This window comes from Pristis pectinata, chromosome 1 (genome assembly GCF_009764475.1).
Source record: "Pristis pectinata isolate sPriPec2 chromosome 1, sPriPec2.1.pri, whole genome shotgun sequence".
Classification (NCBI taxonomy): Eukaryota; Metazoa; Chordata; class Chondrichthyes; order Rhinopristiformes; family Pristidae; genus Pristis; species Pristis pectinata.
In genome coordinates, this window is record NC_067405.1 from 37,942,580 (window position 1) to 37,961,532 (window position 18,953).

The 18,953-nt window shown below is 39.9% G+C and overlaps 1 protein-coding gene across 5 annotated transcripts in view; it reads left to right on the forward strand.

Annotated features, from left to right (window-relative positions):
* Nucleotides 1-18,953, forward strand: part of rbms1a (RNA binding motif, single stranded interacting protein 1a) — a 151,089-nt gene that overhangs the window by 48,863 nt on the left and 83,273 nt on the right. For all 5 annotated transcript variants that reach the window (XM_052023536.1, XM_052023544.1, XM_052023563.1 and 2 more), the window contains one exon: nt 16,915-16,973. In XM_052023536.1, coding sequence (XP_051879496.1) covers nt 16,915-16,973 — 59 coding nt within the window. The remainder of the gene's footprint in view (nt 1-16,914; nt 16,974-18,953) is intronic.

The following is an 18,953-nucleotide window of genomic DNA, read 5'->3' on the forward strand; positions in this document are numbered from 1 at the left end:
CTGTGGCTAGAGAGGATACAGAGATTTCTGTCAGGACCCCAGGGATCTCCTTTCTTGCCACAATAACCTGGGATGGATCCCATCAGGCCCTGGGGACAAAGTTCTTCAAGGGACCTAACACCACCTCTTCTTTTGATATTAACATTCCCTAGAATATTAGCTTACCCCACACTGATCTCATTAGCCTCTATGTCCTCCTTGGTAAATACCAATGCAAATACTCATATAGTACCTCACCCATTTCCTGTGGTTCCAGGCATAAATTCCGTTTGTCCTTGAGTGGTCCTACCCTCTTCTAGTTACCCTCTTGTTTTTAATGTACGTATAAATTAATCCTACTCGCCAAGGACACTTCCTAGCCCCTTTGGCCCTCTTGATTCCCTGTTTGAGTTCTTTCCTGCTTTATTTAAATTCTTCAAGGGCTCTGTATGATTTTAGCTTCCTAAACCTCACATCTGCTTCCTTTTTCTTATGACTAAATTTGCAATATCTCTTGTCATCCAAGGTTCCTGAACCTTGCCATCCTTCTTCTTCACTGGAACATGCTGCTACTGATTTCCTGGAGGAAAGAATCAGAATCAGTTTTATTATCACTGACATACGTCATGAAATTTGTTGTTTTGCGGCAGCAGTACAGTGCAAGACATAAAAATGACTAAGTTACAAAAAGGTGGTGGTGGTGTTGTTATAAGGTTGGTGGTGTTGTCGATAGTGTAGAAGGTTGTCAAGGGTTACAGTAGGACATTGATAGGATGCAAAGCTGGGCTGAACAGGGGGATCTTGGGGTCCAAGTCCATAGATCCCTCAAAGTTGCTGCGCAAGTTGATAGGGTTGTTAAGGTGTATGGCGTGTTGGCCTTCATTAGCTGGGGGATTGAGTTCAAGTGCTGCGAGGTAATGTTGCAGCTCTATAAAACCCTGGTTGGACCACACTTAGAATATCGTGTTCAGTTCTGGTCGCCTCACTATAGGAAGGACGTGGAAGCTTTCGAAGGGGTGCAGAGGAGATTTACCAAGATGCTACCTGGATTGGAGAGTATGTCTTATGAGGATAGGTTGAGTGAGCTGGGGCTTTTCTCTTTGGAGTGAAGGAGGATGAGAGGTGACCTGATAGAGGTGTATAAGATGATAAAAGGCATAGATCGAGTGGACAGCCAGAGACTTTTTCCCAGGGTGGAAATGGTTAACATGAGGGGGCATAATTTTAAGGTAATTGGAGGAAAGTATGGGGGGGATATCAGAGGTAATTTTTTTTTACACAGAGTGGTTGGTGCGTGGAACATGCTGCCATGGGTGCTGGTAGAGGCAGATACATTAAAAGACTCTTAGATTAGGCACATGGATGATAGAAAAATGGAGGGGTATGTGGGAGGGAATGGTTAGATTGATTTTAGAGTATGGTAAAAGGTCGGCACAACATTGTGGGCCGAAGGGCCTGTACTGTGCTGTAATGTTCGATGTTCTAAATAAATAGTGAAGTACCCTTTTCACAAGTTCTCTTGCCTTCCTCTTATTCTTCAGGGTAAACCAGGCTCTTTGCAACCTTTACATTATCCAGGTTGAAAAAATATGTAAATTATGGTTTGGGCAGCAGAGTTTTGGATGAACTCGGGTTTATGGAAAGTAAGAGAGAGACTCATGAGGAATGAACTGAAGGTAACAGAGTCATGCTTGGGCAAAGTTGGCTCATGGCATAGATAAGAGATCAAGAACTTAATTGAAGTGTGTCATCAAGTTGTGAATAGACTGTTTTAGCTTTCTGGAGTTGCCAGGGCAAGTTGTGGAGCATCAACCGGTACTTAGAACTGAATCTATTTAGTACTGTGATTGTTTACCACACTTCTCTCTTTTGTCTCTTATTTGGCCTGGATATCAATTTCTTTGCTGTCTGTTCCTTTTTCCCTCACTTGGCTTTGGCCTCTTAGGCTTCAAAGAGATCCTCTTCGTATCCAGTATGAATCCTCAGCCTACTTTCTCTTCTACATTTTTATGCTTGGGATGGAACCATCCTCAAAGTACATGACTTTCTCTTTGTCTTCCCCAGCTTTCTTCACTGAGCTAGTTGTACTGTTGCCCAAATCAAATCAGAATAACATCAGTTATCATGCCTATATGTACTTTTCTGTGAATAAGACCCTTGCCATCTATGCCTTTGTAATGGATGAACAATTTTGTTGTACCCCCTGTAGGCTGCATTTTCCCCATTTGGAAACCCATATTCCTTGCCATAATCCTACAGTTGTTCTGCTCTAATTACCCTGGGGATGGTTTAGCTAATATCACCAATAAATACTTTTACCCCTGTCTTTGCGCCTGTGCCTTCCATTTCAAGGAAGGCACATGCTTTTCATAAGAAATGGGAGCAGGAATAGGCCAGTCACCCCCTTGAGCCTGCTGCACCATTCAATAAGGTCATGGCTGATTCCCTCTTGGCCTCGACATCACTTTCCCATTCTTTCCTCTCGACTTTTTTCCATTTCTCACACATTTATTTAAGTTCTTGTTATTTACCATTCTCCTACATCACACTATTTCTTTTTGGATTCTCTCTCTACATTGAGTGATGGGTGAAGATCAGGAAACATGGAGATTAGGGAATGAAAAGGAAGTGGTGAGAATATGTCAAGGAAGAAAATTACAGCACCGACACAAACTGAGAGGAGAGCCATCTAAGAAGTAACAGTGGAATTTAAGACAAGAGAATTTTATTGACTATTTAGGAAATAGCACAGTTGAAGTCTTTATGAGACTGACACTCTACCAGCTTTTAAATATTGGCTTTATTAGCACCAGTTTGACACAGTTTGATTGTATTTAGAGACACAGAGAATTTATGGCACGTGGGCAAATATTACATAATAAGATGTGAGAAAGCAAGATGGATGACTTGTATCTTGACATTATGGATTTGAGCTAAATGATTTCAATTTAGCATCTGATCTGAAAGACAATATGTCTGTAATTAATGTTATTGCTGTCTGGAATTGACAGATAGTTTGGGGACCTGGGTAAAGTGAAGCTGTTAGCAGGAATCTTGAAAGCTGAGAGGATTGGAGGGCAGTTCTGTGTGCAGTTCTGGATGCCTAGCTATTGGAAGGATGTGATTCAGCTGGAAAGGGTGCCAAAAAGATTCACAAGGATGCTACTGTGACAGAAGGGCTTGAGTTATAAGGAGAGACTGGATAGGCTGGGGCTTTGTTTACCTAGAGTGCAGAAGGCTGAAGGGTGACCTTTAGAGAGATGTATAAAATCATGAGGGGCATAGATAAGCTGAATGGTCACAGTAATTTTTCCTGGGGTAAGGGACTATAAAACAAAGATTTAAGGTGAGAGGGGAAAGATTTCAAAGGCACCCAAGAGGCAACTTTTACATCCAGAGAATCGTGAGTGTATGGAATGAGCTGCCAGAAGAAGAGGTAGATGTGAGTACAATTGCAACATTTAAAAGGCATTTGCACATATACATGGATAGGAAAGATTTGGAGGGATATGGGCTAAATGCAGGCAAATGGGAATAGCTGAGGTTGCTATCTTGGTCGGCATGGATGTGTTGGGTCGAAGGGCCTGTTTTTTGGTTCTTTGGTTGGAGATCAGGAAACAATAGGATTCTGTTTGAGATTAGGAATCAACTAGATGGGGTTAATATCAGAAGAGATATCTTGGACTTGGGTGAAATATCAGCAAGATAGCTCCTGAAATATATTAAAATTTGGAAACAATGGACATTATTTTCTTCCTGGTAACTTTTAAATAAGAATCGAGACAACTCCCCAGAGCAGTAAACACACAAGCCCTGAATGTACATGGGTGTTGAAATTGATGATCTGCCATGATTCTACTGAAGTTATCCTCCAGTGTTAACCCCATGCAGATACTGATGTATATCAGTGTCTGCCTGCCCCACCTGAAGTAAGGTCCTCCTAGCAAAATTAAATTGCCTTTGGTCCACTGGAAAGGGTCTTGTTTTGTTATGCATTCTTTTCCTTTCAGATCTGGGCTGCTTGCTTAACCTGGGTCACTATGTGGTATAGCCTATTTACAGTTAATGTTTGCACTAGCCTCCAGGTCCTTTGGATTGAAAGTTCTTGTGAAAGGGAAACTGCAGCTCCATGTCTGGATGTTTGTCTTTTAAAGGGTAGCCACAAATTCTGTTGCTATCAAGTGGTGTTGTACAATTCTAGAAAGACCAGAAGTCTGATACAACTGGGGCCGTGCTATATCCTGGAGGGTGTTGCACATCTTTCACCAAAGCTTTGGCTCAATTCCTGCAGAACTGCCAATGAAATTTGGACCTGCCTTGTTGCTCCAACAAACAAACATCCACGTTAGTGGGTAAAACATTGCCTGCAAGTTGATTTTATGATAGAGCAGCCGAACTTAGTGACAGCAAAGTCAAGATAAATACTTCTGGGGTTAGACATTTTGTAAAGGTTTAGCATTTGGCCTCAGAATTGTGTAAAGCCATTGCAGATGGATGTTACAGACGAAATTGGTAGATTTGAGTTTGTTTCTAAGATTATGTTAAATAAATATTTTACACAGGTAATTATACCAGTGCCACTGTGGTTGGGGGAGAAAAGTTTGGGCAGAATTTTTTTTATTGAGTACTTTGCTGATAGATAAAAAAAATCAATGAATAACCAGCACTACTGTTTTTTTTAATAGTCATAGAGCACTACAGCACAGAAGTGGGCCCTTCGGCCCATCTAGTTCATGCCAGCCTGATTTTCTGCCCAGTCCCATCTACTTGCATCCAGACCAGAGCCCTCCATACCTCTCTCATTGACGTACCTATCCAAACTTCTCTTAAATGTTACAATTGAACCTGCATCCACCGCTTCCGCTGGCAACTCATTCCACACTCGCACCACCATCTGAGTGAAGCAGTTCTCCCTCAGATTCCTCGTAAATATTTCACCTTTCACCCTTAACCTATGACCTCTAGTTCTAGTCTCACTCAACCTGAGGGGGAAAAAAGCCTGCATGCATTCACCCTATCTATGCCCCTCATAATTTTGTATACTTCTATAAGATCTCCCCTCATTCTCTTGCACTTCAGGGAATAAAGTCCTAACCTATTCAACCTATCCCTGTTACTCAGGTCCTTGAGTCCTGGCAATGTCCGTGTAAATTTTCTCTGCACTCTTTCAAGCTTATTGATATCCTTCCTGTGGGTAGGAAGAACTGCACACAATACTCTAAGTTTGGCCTCACCGACATCTTGTACAACTTCAACATAACATCGCAACTCCTGTACTGGATGCCCTGATTTATGAAGGCCAATGTGCCAAAAGCTCCCTTTATGACCTTATCTACCTGTGATGCCACTTTCAAGGAATTATGGATCTGTATTCCCAGGTCCCTTTGTTCTGCCACACACCTCAGTGTCCAACCATTCACTGTGTAAGTCTTACCCTGGTTTGTCCTCCCAAAGTGCATCACCTCTCACTTGTCTGCATTAAATTCCATCTGCCATTTTTCAGCCTATTTTCCCAGCTGGTCCAGATCACTTTGCAAGCTTTGATTCCTTCCTCTCTGTCCGCTACGCCTGCAATCTTGGTGTCATCTGCAAATTTGCTGATCCAGTTTACCACATTATCACCTAAATCATAGATGATAAACAGCAACTGATCCAGCACCAATCCCTGCGGCACACTAGTCACAGGCATGTTCATAACTAGTCATTCAGGTATTTGGGCCAACCACCATGTTTACCTAAAAAGACAAAGACATGCCTATACTGTCACAGCCTTTTTGAAGAAGTGATGCAAGACGCTTGCTCAGTGGGGGAAAAAAAAATGCTGCTTTTTATGTATTTATAATGCAGTGTATTTATAGTGAACTGTAAGAAGAAAGATGTAGAACTCAGTTATGGGAAGAATAATTAACATCTTTGTAAAAACAAAAAGACTACACAATTGATTTGTCAACAGTATTTGCCAAATAACAGTCAGGAGAAAGATGTGGGTTTTCTTCTTGTTCCCACACTCTCAGACCTTAAAACCAACTCTAACACCCTTAATACCATCTTGATGAGATCAGCTAACTAGCCAGGCTGAATATCAAACATGGGCACAGCAGAGCCACCAGATTTTTTTTTAATGTGCTGATTGTTCAGATCATCCTTGGTTTAATATTAACAACAAAACAAATTTACAATAGTGTTTATGTTTTGAAACAACATGTTGAATTATAAGTGATGCAGCACAGACATTTTGTTGGTTACAATTTATAGACATGTCTGAAGGAAATTTTAAATGAATAATTTTACTTGATTTCATTGAGAAAGTGGATAAGAGTGAAACATGAACCTTTTTAAGGAAAGCATTCTAACACATACTTGAGTTTACAAAGTAATTCACAGGGTGCTAACCAGTTGGATGCAGATGCATGATATTGTATTAAACAGGATCAATGTACAGGTGCAAGTTAGATGATAAAAATATATTTTACAAAGTCAGATTGGAAATTTGTTTTAAATTGGGGCTGCTCAGGATATCTGCGGTGGCTGGTTTTTGTCTTGGTTAATTCTATTTCTCAATTAATTTGTGTTTATTTTTATGCCTATGTTTTCAGTCAAATTGCGTACAGCAGTGAAAAATCTTTCAAGATGCAATTAATTCAAGGGATTGGCTGAGGCTAGGTGATGGTCAGAAAGGTTGAAGTTCAAAATGGAAAAATATAAAGTAATAAGATTAGCTTGAAAAATCAAGAATGGGATTTGCATATTAAATGTTTCTCATAAAGCATGAGAAAGTTCTGGAAGTTAATGAAACATTAATCGATTTGGCACATGAGTTTGATATTTTTCCATTGTATTTATAAACACACATTATAGTAAACAAGAGCTCCCAATTACTGCCACTTTCATTCAAAGATTTGGGAGCTGAGATTAAAGATGAAGTTGTGCAGAAAGTTCAAGCATGTGTCTTTCTTGAAGCTTGATCTTGGTTAAATTTGCCGTTTTTCTTTTGTCGCCTTGTTGTTAAGGTAGTCGACCTTTTAAGATTTCCTGCATTCACATCTACAGAATTATCTTCCCAATTGATTCACCTGTTGCCACATTTCTTCCTGTGGCCCTTTATGATCAAGCAGGGAGAATAAGAATGATTTGGGGGTCCTCCTGTGGTAAAGCATTGTGCTTTACTCTTGGAATTATGTTTTGCAATTCTAATTACATTTTCACTGCAAAATACCTTCTTACTGTTTTTTTTTAAATGGGTACCTATCGTGTAATCAGGAACAGCATTTTAATCCTGTAAGGAGATTTAGATCTGCAATGCTGATCAGCATAGCAATAAAACACTTGTATCCAGTATGTTCAGGTATATAGCCCACTAATAAATTAGTTCAACACATGTTTCAAGAAACCTCTGCATACGTGCATGCATGTGATAACTACAAGCCTAACAAACCCCACTGGTTTACCCTAAGCAGCATCGGTGCCAGATCTGCTTTGTTGAAAGCTTGCCAGTCAGCCAGACTTTATGATCTTGGTGTCCATGGTGTCTGCATAGATGGAGCTAGTGTTGTAAATTGATTACAGAATGCATAACACAGGCGAGTAACATTCTCCCAGCAGAAGTAAATTCTGAGATGACATGACAGAATCTTTCAGTTGCAAAATATCACAAATATACTTGAGCTGTTGTTGTTTTAATGTCTATTGATTTGCATGGTTTTACACATTCTTGCATTTGTAAGAGTGAATTTCTTTTCGCAATGGAATGTTGCTTTCTTAAATGGTAAGATTATCATCCCAGTAAGGATTTTTTTGTTGCTCATGAAATGAATTGTGCTCCTGTTGTCAAAAAACAGGGTGTGTGCAGAGATATCTAGAAACGTCATAGCCCCTCTGTCTCCCCCCCCCATAATAAATGAGCTTATGAAAGATGTGTGTCTCATATTCATCAGTTTAAAGTGCTGTCCGAAGGCCAATTTAAATTTGTCTTTGCCCTTATTTGCAGCATTAGATGACTTGTTTGGTTTAATGCATCTTTATTGTTCTTCTGTTTTATTTTCCTCCTTCCTGTTCTCTTCTTTTTGTTCAAATGTTCATTTGGAAAAGAGAAAGATAAAGTAGAAAAGAAATAAAAACTAAAAATGCTGAAAATACTTGGCAAGGCAAACAGCATTTGGGGAAAGTGAATTTTTTAATGTTTCAGGTCGAAAATCCTTCATCAGAGCTGTGAAAAGAGAAAAAGCAAGTTAGCTTAAAGTTGCAGAGAGAATGGGGGAGTGATGGATCAGGGAAAAGGATTATCTCTGATAAGGTGAGGCCAGAGTTGCTGTGGTGATAAGCTGGTTGACAGGTTAGAGAGGGAGAAGATCAATGAAGGAAAGCTGTGATATGCAGGTCAGACCCTCAAATTGGAAAGAGAGAACTGGATTAATATTGTCGATGGATTCCCTATAACTAGATTGGCCAGTTCTGATACCAGTACAGAAAGTTACCTGAAATTGTTGAATTTGCATCTCATTAACCTACCAATTAGATAACATAATTAACAGCTTCTAACTTGTTTTTCACTTTCCCAGTTCTGATTAAGGGTCTTCAACGTGAATTAGTAACTGTTTCTCTTTCCACAGATGCTGCATGACCAGCTGGGTCTTTCTCCTTTTCTGCTTTTGCTACTAAGGAAATTATACTAAATTTTACTTATTTGACTTAATTAATAGATTTTACTAATTAATCATTTTGATTTGTATTCATAAATTTAAAAAGATTAAACATGAACCAACTGAATTGGTGCAACATGCTGACACTGAGGCAATTCTCCTAACAATTTTCCAAACATTGAGATCTTGCCATATTTTTAAATATTAAAAGCTTAAAACAGTTTTCCCTTTGAACTTAACCCTTCAAGAGCTTGCACATCAGAATCATTTAAAAGTGGGAAGTGTAGTGTAGAATATACATATGTATAATAATACTTGCTCAACATAAAATTTTCACAAAGCTAAAACCAACTGTTCCCATGTTGTTACTGACCTTTGAAACTGTTTTCCTTTTGTCCTGTTAGTTTGATAACTTGTGTATCCAATTTGGAGCTTTGTTAATAATTAGTTTGTGAAATATGTACAGAAAAAAATCTGAGCAATTCTGCATTTTATTAAATTTAATTTAAAGGTGCAACTAGCTGTTGTAGGTAAAGAAACAAAGTAAAAGTGTTCAGAGTAGGGTATATCCATCTGTTTTCTCAAACTGTTAACCATGGTCATTTGGAGTAACAGTCTGCTGGAGGAACTCAGTGGGGTGAGCAGCATCTGTAGGGGGAAGGAATTGAAGAATTGTCAACATTTTGGGTCAAAGCTCTGCATCAGGATCATGGTCATCGTGATGCAGGGTTTTGACCAGAGACATCAACAATTCCTTCTCTTTCTCCCCCCCAACTCCCCCCACCTGCCCACGCAGATGCTACGCAACTTGCTGAATTCCTCCAGCAGACTGTTTGTAGCTCCAGATTCCGACATCGGCAGTATCTTGTGTAACCATTGGCATTTGTTGTGACGAGAAAAGCTTGGTGTTTTCTCTCTGCTTAGTTTCTTATTTGTCTACTTATTTTATTAAGTGTACATGGTTATCCCAACATTTTCCAACCATGCCAATGGACAATGTATGCAATCTCACTGAACTAACTCATTGTATAAGAATTGGGACTGTGTGCAACAGTGTAAACACCTATCCATCGGTGAATAGCACTAATCCTGTTCATTATTAAAATCATACAGCTATAGGCATTGGCTCTGCTGTAAACATACAAGGGGTCCAGACTTCAGTGGTAACTCACCAGGAATAACCATTGCAGTGTCTGCCACTGAGGAGAACAGATGAGGACTGAATCCATTGGTTTGAAGACAGTGAGTCAGAGATGCTGATGGAGGAAATCCTAACCAGGAGGGAGAATTTCAAGAGCTGCAAACAGAGAGGCTGTCAGAAGATGATGGAACTGCTGCAGGGCAACGTAGGGAAGAAAAATAATATGACTTAATGAGATTTGTTAAATTATGAGCTCCAGTGTTTCCTTCTCAGATGAGCTTGCTCTCAATCCCAGCAGTTACATACCCACACACTGTGCCATACTTGGGTGGGCACCAACACACATGGGCAGAAACCTGCATTCAGCAAGGTAAAAATTACATTGTTGGTCTAAGTGAGGAATTCCCAGCCACTCGTATATGAGTGGGGCCTTCTCAGGCTCAGTGCCTCATCAGGCTGGAGGAAAGAGGCCACTTCCTTATGAATATTGGACACAAGTATTTTGTGCCTTTGATGAGCACACCTCTATACTGTGGTATATCACATAATCTTCTTGCCCCTGAGATTTACTCTGCCTGATGCTGATCCTCCTCATTGCCATCCTCCTTTGTGCCATCTACCTCCTCAATTCATAAACTTATTCCTCCAGAATTTGTACTCCTACTCTCGTGTCATCCATCAAACTCTGGTTGAGTTCTCTTATTGGCTTCATATTATGGATGCACCAGATGTTAAATATAGACCATTTTGGTCTATGTTGTAATATCCCCAGATTGTAAGAGAGAGTGGAATCTCATCTTGAGCAAGTTAGTGAATTAATTCACTGGAGTCCTGGTGGTGCCATGGCTTTCAATGTAGCAACACAATTGTATGCTCTAATTCCAGCCATGTGTCAGAATGCCAGTCACTTCAACTCCCCCTCCCACACTATCACAGATATGTTTGTCCTCAGCCTCCTCCACTGCCAGGAGAATTCCAAGTGCAAACAGGAGGAACAGCTCCTCATTTTCTATCTTGGAACCTTGCAGCTTAATGACATGAACATTGAATTCTCCCACTTAAAGTAATCCCCACACCCCTCTCTCCCCCCTGCCCCATGACTCCTCCCTTTCCTAGCCTATGTCCCTTTTTTCTCTCTCCTTACCTGCGATCCATCCCCCGATGGATCTGTTCTCCCCCTCCTCCCCCACACCTGCCTATCACTATCTCTTACCTGCATCTACCTATCACCACCTTGTGCCTGCCCTGCCTCCCCTCTTTTGTCCCCCTATCACTGCTCTGCTTTTCCCTCCTATATATTTGAGCTTCCCCTTTTCCTATCTTCAGTCCTGACCTGAAATGTTGACCGCCTGCTTTTCTCCACAGATGCTGCCTGGCCTGCTGCATTCCTCCAGTATCATCGTGTTTTTCATCTACGTTCCAGCATCTGTAGTCCTTTGTTTCTCTAGGTGACACCTATTGACAGAAAGAGTTAATATTTCAAGCTGATGATCTTTCATCAGAGTTGCTGCATCTGCAGAATTGTGTTCAATTCAGTTTCTGAAACCTTCTGGAAAGTTTTTTTTATTTTTGAGACCACTCTCTCATCTGGCACGTGCTGCTCAGCCTCAGATACTTTGGGGTGTCACAGAAATGCAAAACGTGCAGTGAGGCCATATATCTCGTATCTTATTTCAATTGCACATCAGATAAATATTTATTTCTCTGCATATTGTGAAAACCTGATTTCATGAATTAGAACAGTTCTGTCATATGCCTTTTAAACAGTCATAATGTAAATTTCTAGAGAAGTAAGAAAATCTGCTGAAAGAGAAACAATTTCTGATGCTGTATAGTGTCAAAGGCTTGGCATATTTCAGAAATCTTTGGAGTAAGACAGCTGACGATACTCTGACAAGGAAGGAATTTCGTGCATAGAGCTTTGCTGCACAATATTTCATAAAGCTTCACTGTTTAACTGGACAAATAGCATTGATCAGCCCTTTCCGTCCACGGATTCTGTTTGACCCACTGCTTCTTCGAGCTGTTTGTATTTTTTTTGCTCCAGATTTCCAGCATCTGCAGTCTCTTTTGTCTCCAAGTAGTACTGTGTACTATGTGACCTTGGCTCAGGAGGCTAATATTGACAGTATACTGCAGAATTTCCAGAATTTGGAATTGTTTTTGGTTACTTAATCTGAAAACCACTGCATGATGCTTGAATGTTTCTAAAGTTAGTGTTTACAGAAGTACCTTACCAGTGCTTAATGCTTTATTCTGGGAATTTAAGTCATCAGTGGTTTTTTGTTCAGGTGAGATTTTTCTTTATTACTTCAGGTGCATTGTTTCTTATCCTCATGAAGGCTCTCTGCCTGAACCATCAATTGTTAATTTCCCTCCATAGTTGCTGCCTGACCTGCTGAGTTCCTCCAGCATTTTGTGTATGTTGCTCCAGATTGCCAGCATCTGCATCTCTCGTGTGTCTCCTTGATTCTTATCTTGATGCTCAAATTAACTTCTGTTTTAATCTACATTCAGATATCTCCCTTGTGAAGCAGCTGTTTTTTTTATGGCTGCCAACATAGATTTATAATTCCTATTTTCATACTCTATAAATTCCTTTTATGCTATTCATTAATAATTCATGCAGTAAAGTGCCATTATTTTTCATTTCATTTGTCGATGCTCGTTGTGATTTGTAATTTTTTTGGAAAATTATTAGGAATTAAATTGGGCCATTTTATATGCAGATATTAAATGCATAACCATATTAGAATCAGATTTATCAGCACTGATGTATATGTCATGAAATTTGTTGTTTTGCGGCAGCAGTACAGTGCAAGGCATAAAAATTACTGTAAGTTACCAAAAATTAAATAGTGCAAAAGAGGAATAATGAGGTCCACCTGAACCTAATGACCTGAAGTTCATTTTGCTTTTCGAATCGGAGTCTGTGCATTTTATTGAATGTCCCTCACATTAAGGATGACTTGCTCCTACTCTGGTTTTGTGGATTCTCAGGTGAATAATGAGGCTAATGTGGGAACCACAGATGCTTCCACAGATGAGGCCTGATGGGTGGGTGGGGAGTTTATGCACTTTCACCATTTACATGGGGCTTCTGAAGCACAGACTCAAGGTTCTCAGTCTCATTCCATATGGTCCTCCTTCTGGTTAATGGTCATGGACCACAGATTCCCAGGAGTCAGTGGGGATCTTTTATATATTTTCCCCTATGGAGGCTTTGAACGTTTCCTTGAATCTTTTCCTCTATCTGCCTGGTAATCTCTTCCAGGGATGGAGCTTGGAGAAGAACATCTATTTTAGGAGTCTGGTATCAAGCATGCAAACAGCTGGCTTGCCCAGCTGAGCTTCATTGAGGCCTTGGTGCTAGGGATATCGGCTTGAAAGAAGATTGCCACATTGCTTCACTTATCCTTTCTGGTAAATTTTATGCTACCTCAAGGTGCCTGCTGCAGGTACTTCAGGTCTCAAAAGCATCTGGTCAGGGATTATTGCGACGGGTACACCATGAGTTTTGTGCTAGTCTGAAGTCTTGATCTTCAAATATCCATTTCCTTAATTAACCAAAGCCTGTGCTGATGCCCTAAAGACAGTGGTGGATTTTATCACTGTCTGCCTTCATTGTGAAGCTTTGGTATTAAAACGCAGTCGTGTGCAACATGGGCAGATTGTGGAGGACTTTTCTTGCAAATGTTAAATATAAGGCCCACCCTCTCGTGCATCAGTGAATGAGTTGAAGATGGCTTGGTGATAAGGATACTGTGTGCAATGGGATATGGATAAATTGGGTGGGTAAAAGACTGGCAAATGGATTTTAAAATGAGGAAGTGTGAGGTCATGCACTTTGGTAAGGGAAATCAAAAAGCAGATTATTACCTAAGCAGGTGTACAGGGTGTTGGCGAGATCTCCCCTGGAATACTGCATACAGTTTTGGTCCTACCAACCTTTTTCTTTTTAAAAAAAAGTTATGGTGACATTGGAGGCAATACAAAGGAGATTCACCAAGCTATTTCCTGGAATGAGAGGGTAGCTCTTCCAAGAGAGACTAAATAGTTTGGGCCTATATCGCTTGGAGTTTAGATGAATGAAGGGTGACATTCAAACATAAGATCTGCAGAGGGCTTGATAGGTTAGATGTTGGGATGTTTTCACATATCTGTCAGTCTCAAGCAAGGAGACATAAACTCAAGATAAGGGGCTGTTTATTTAAAACTGAGGTGCATAAAAATTTCTTCTCACATTCATGGTGAATCTCTGAAATTCTTTAACCTCGTGGTGGTGGAAGCTGGATCATTTGAATTACTAAAAACAGAGGTGGATAAATATTTGATCGATCGAGAAAAAGAGGGGTATGGAGAAATAGCACAAAAGAGTTGAGGCAGGCATAGTCCAACCATAAAGTGGTGGGGCAGGTTTGAAGGGCCTGATGGCCTACATCTGTTCCTGTTTTCTTGTGTTCTTGTCTGGTGCTTGGCCTCCCAAGTGTGCATAGATGCAAGCACTGTCAGCATGCTTCTGTTGGACCACTGAGGTTGGAGTGACCTTGATTCTTGAGTGTAAGCACTGAACATTGACAGGTTTTCCATTTGTTCCAAAGAAAAGCTCTGCTTCCATAGGAGCATTGTGGCAAGAATAATTGAAAGAAGTGTTAAGGTGATGGTGCCTTGTTTGATGCTGGTCTTCATTGAGATTGGCTCTGTTGTAGACCTCTTGTTTAGGATCATGACTTGCATGGCACCATAAAGCAAATGTAAGATCAAGGCAGGTTTCTGACGCAAGGCCATATTTCAACTAAACAAAAAACAGCCTAAAGTAGACATTGGGCTGCCATGGCAAATGGCAAATTCTTTTAGCTTTGTCACTCTGGAACCACTTTCAGAAAATAAACGTTTCCCAGACTAGTTCGACAGATATCCAGACAAGTGTGAGCTAGTGCATTTTGGGACATCAAATACTGGCAGGACATAAGCTGTAAATAGCAGGGACCTTGGGAGTGTTGATGTACAGAGAGACCTGTGGTGCAAGTTCATTGTTCCCGGAAAATGGTGACACAAGTGACTAGGATAGTGAAGAAGGCATTTGGCACGCTTGCTGCCTTAGGCAGAATCATTCAGTATAAGAGTTGGGATGTCACATTGCAGCTGTACAAAACATTGGTTAGGCTGCCCTTGGAGTATTGTGTCCGGTTCTGGTCGCCACACTACAGGAAGGATGTGGTGGCATTAGAATGAATGCAGAGGGATTCGCCAGGAGGTATCCCTTTTTCTTTTCAAAAGTAAAATCCCAGTTTGGTTTTTGTTTTTCAAATAATGTGATTTAATTTCTCACTCTTTAGCTGCAATTGCCATATTCTTTCCACTCTCTTTGCCTTCCAAGCCAAAGTTTACTGTAGTTGCAATCCATAACTTAGATTTTGTGCTTCATTTGTCTTCTCTCTTGAAATTACTGGTCTCAACTTTTTTTTGAGACACAGCTCCAGCTTCCTTGACTTGAATTCCCAATAAGCAGCTAAGTATCCAAATTTTCTCCCCTGTCTGCCATAGTGATTTAATGTTATAAATGGTTCCCTCTCCTAGAATATTGGTCTCCAATTCTTTTTTTTAAATTCTCTTTCCTTGGAGGAGGTGGGGGAGAACCCTGTCTGCCACATCCTTGCAGATTTACAAACAACTCCATCTTTCTTTTACATTTAATAATCTTCAAATCTGTTGCCTCCCAAGTCATCTGTGCTTCCTGTACATCTACATTTAAAAGTGTCCAAACAGATAACTCCTTTCCCCATTGCCACAGCACTGGTATGATACTAATTTGAGTGACAAATGGCATCCTGTGACTGTCACTGCTATGCATTATACCTCCTCTTTCTTCCCCATCTGTCTGCAACGTAGTTGAATGCACCATTCTCTTTCATTCTCTTGGTTTTGTTGCTGATATCTTCCTCTTGACAAAGATCACCTATTTCCACTGCTATAATGTTACTGTTGTTGGCCTGCCTCAGTTCAAATCCCACTATGGTCTTTCCCTTGCCTCTCTCTGAACCAATCCTACAACATTAATTAAAATCTTGACTCTTGTATGTTTCCCATTTTCTTTTCTCTAGCACTGCTAACTGGGCATCCACCCAGCTAGCCCGTAGCTCTGGAATTCCACCCTTAGCCTGCTCTCTGCTGCTCTCTCCCTAGATCTTTCTTAAATGTACCTCTTTGAACAAACTTTTAGCCATTTGTTGTAATAGTCAGGTCTTCAGCTTGCATTCAATTTCTGTCTTGGTATGCTCTTCTAACATCCCTTGGATCATTTTCTACTTTAAAGGCACCATCTCTCTTTCTTTCACCAAACGTCTGGTCAGTTTCCAATTTGCTCAGTATCAATTTTTGTCTGAATCCTCCCCTACATGGTGGCTTGCATGTATTACATAATTTATGGAATTTTATAAGTGTGTTAAGGCTATAAATTCATGCTCTTGTCTCACTGTTGAGGTTAAGTGCATACATTTATTTCAATGTTGTTTAGCATGAATTTGTGATTTTTGTTGCATTGTAAGTGCTGCTTGCCTCCGTGACTTTAGGCCCAACAAAATATGATCCTGTCTACCAGGCTACTAGTAGTCTTGAAATCTTGTTTGACATGTACAGAAAACAAATGTCACAAGATCACTTAAATATCTTTCCTCAGGATGGTTAGGATGGGGGATAGACCCCCTACCCTCCCACTCCCCAATAAAGTATAACAAGAGAAGTTAAAGTTAACATTAGATCAAATGAGAAAGCTTATACAGTTGGCAATATGAGCCGGAGGATTGTGAAAATTACAGGATTCAGCAAAGGAGGACTAAGAAAGGACAATAGGAGGGAAAGTAGTATGGGAATAAAGTGATCAGCAAAAAAAAAGGTACAGTAGAAGTTTCAATAGATGTGGGGAAAAAGGAAAAGATTAACAGGTTAATTTGCGTCTCTTTCAGACAGGCGGGAGAAATTATATTGGGGAATAAGGGAATGGCAGAGGAATTAAGAGTAAAAAGATAGAATTAATGTTATCAACTGTGAAGAATTGATTATAATACCCTGGTAGATTCATGACCTATTCAAGGATTTTTCTATGCAATGCAACAGTGTTATTTTCATTATACATAATTCTTTTTCTGTTTATAGGTACGGCAAAATAGTATCAACAAAAGCCATTTTGGACAAGACAACTAATAAATGCAAAGGTATGTTTTTGATATAGGCTGCATTAACAATTTTTGGAGACAGTAACTCATTGTGCGAGCTCCCTTCTACATGTTCACCACTGTCTGTCCATTGTCATACTCTTTAAAGTAGTATCCCAGCCTACCATAGTAAACCTAGTCCTTGTACCTTCATCTATTTCCTTTGGTAGATTGAAGACCGTTTTCAGGTTGTGCTATGTAATTTTTCAGCATAATATAAAATTCTAATCACTCATCTGAGGGGCCCCTTTAGTCCTATGTTATTAACTAACCTTTCTTGTTACACAAAATTAGCTCTTAGCAAACCTGTCGCCCAGTTTATTCCTTAGCATGCTGACTTTGAAATCCATCTGGCATGCATTCCAAATATTCATCTTCTGCATTGTTCATACTAATTTAATTTGCCTAGTCTATATTGCAAATCAAAGTCCATGATGATTACTGTATTAACCCTGTTACATGCATCTCCAATTTACTTACTTATAGCATGCCCTACATCAGAACTACAATTTGGAGGCCTAAAAATAAGTCCAACCAATGTTTTCTTCCTCCCAAGTAGCTCAGCCCTATGCAACTTAATTCTAATGCCTTCTTAAAGTTTGCTGAGCCAAGGTCCTTTCTAATTAGTCTTCTAAATTTGTCATTTAACATTGCTAACCAATCTCTTCCTCTTTTGCTTGTCTTTCCCAAATGTTGAAGACCTTGGAAGACTTGGTTTCCTGCTTTGTTCACCCTGCAGCCAGGTTTTCATAATGGTAATAGGATCATACCCATGTACTACTGTTTGTACAGTAAATTCACATTGTAGTCATAATGCCTTTTACATTTGTCTTTTTGACCTGTTTTCCATATTCTGCCCACATTTCCAATTTATTTTGCTTTACACACTGCTTAACTTCTATTTCAAGCTTTCTCTGTCCCTCTCAGGTTCCCATTCTCCAGTCAGGCTAATTTAAATCTGCCCCAAAAGTGCTAACAGACCCATCTTTAAGGATGTTGGTCCCAGTCCTGTTAAGGTGTTACTGACCAGACTTGAGCATGTTTAATCCATCCTGGAAATGTTTCCACAATCTCTGGTGAGCCAGATGCTGAACCATCGGGATTTCCAAATAATCGGACAGTGGATTATCGGAGTTTTACTGTAATTCATGAACCACATTTGTGACATTGTATTAACAGAAGTTTTTCATTGGTTATCAGCTTTCCTTTTTATTTCCATTCACTTACTGCCAATTCCACACAAGTTGAATAACATAAAAATGAAAGCAGAAGTCTGTTTATTGTATTGGCTGAAGTTCAAAAAATAAGTTATTGTTGTTAAAGTGGAATAGTCATAGTAGGGACAATTAATAGGATAAAGATCTAAGGTTGTTCAAAAATTAGCAACAGTTAAGATTTAAAAAAAATCTGGTCCAGTTGCTGAGGGAAGTAAATATGGAAGTTAGAGGCTCTGGCTATAATCTTAACACTTTCATTGGATGTTATTTTGGTGCCAGAAGGTGAGAGGATTGCATACACTACAAAAGCATGATAAATTGGTTTATGATTGCCACATGTATCAAGGTACAGTGGGAAAACATGTCTTGCATCCGGTCATACAGATTAATTCGTTACAACAGTGCATTGAGGTAGTACAAGGTAAAACAATAACAGAATTCAGAATAAAGTGTTACAGTTACAGAGAAGGTGCAGTGCAGGCAGACAATAAGGTGCAAGGTCATAACAAGGGAGGTTGTGATGTCAAGAGTCCATCGTATCGTACTAAGGAACTGTTCAATAGTCTTATAACAGCAGGATATAAACTGTCCTTGGTATGTGCTTTAAGACTTTTTTATCTTCTACCGAATGGGTGAGGTGAGAAGAGAAAATGTCTGGGGTGGATGGAGTCTTTTATGCTGGCTGCTTTACTGAGGCAGCGAGAAGTATAGACAGTCCACAGAGGGGAGGCTGGTTTTTGTGATATGCAGAGCTGAATCCACA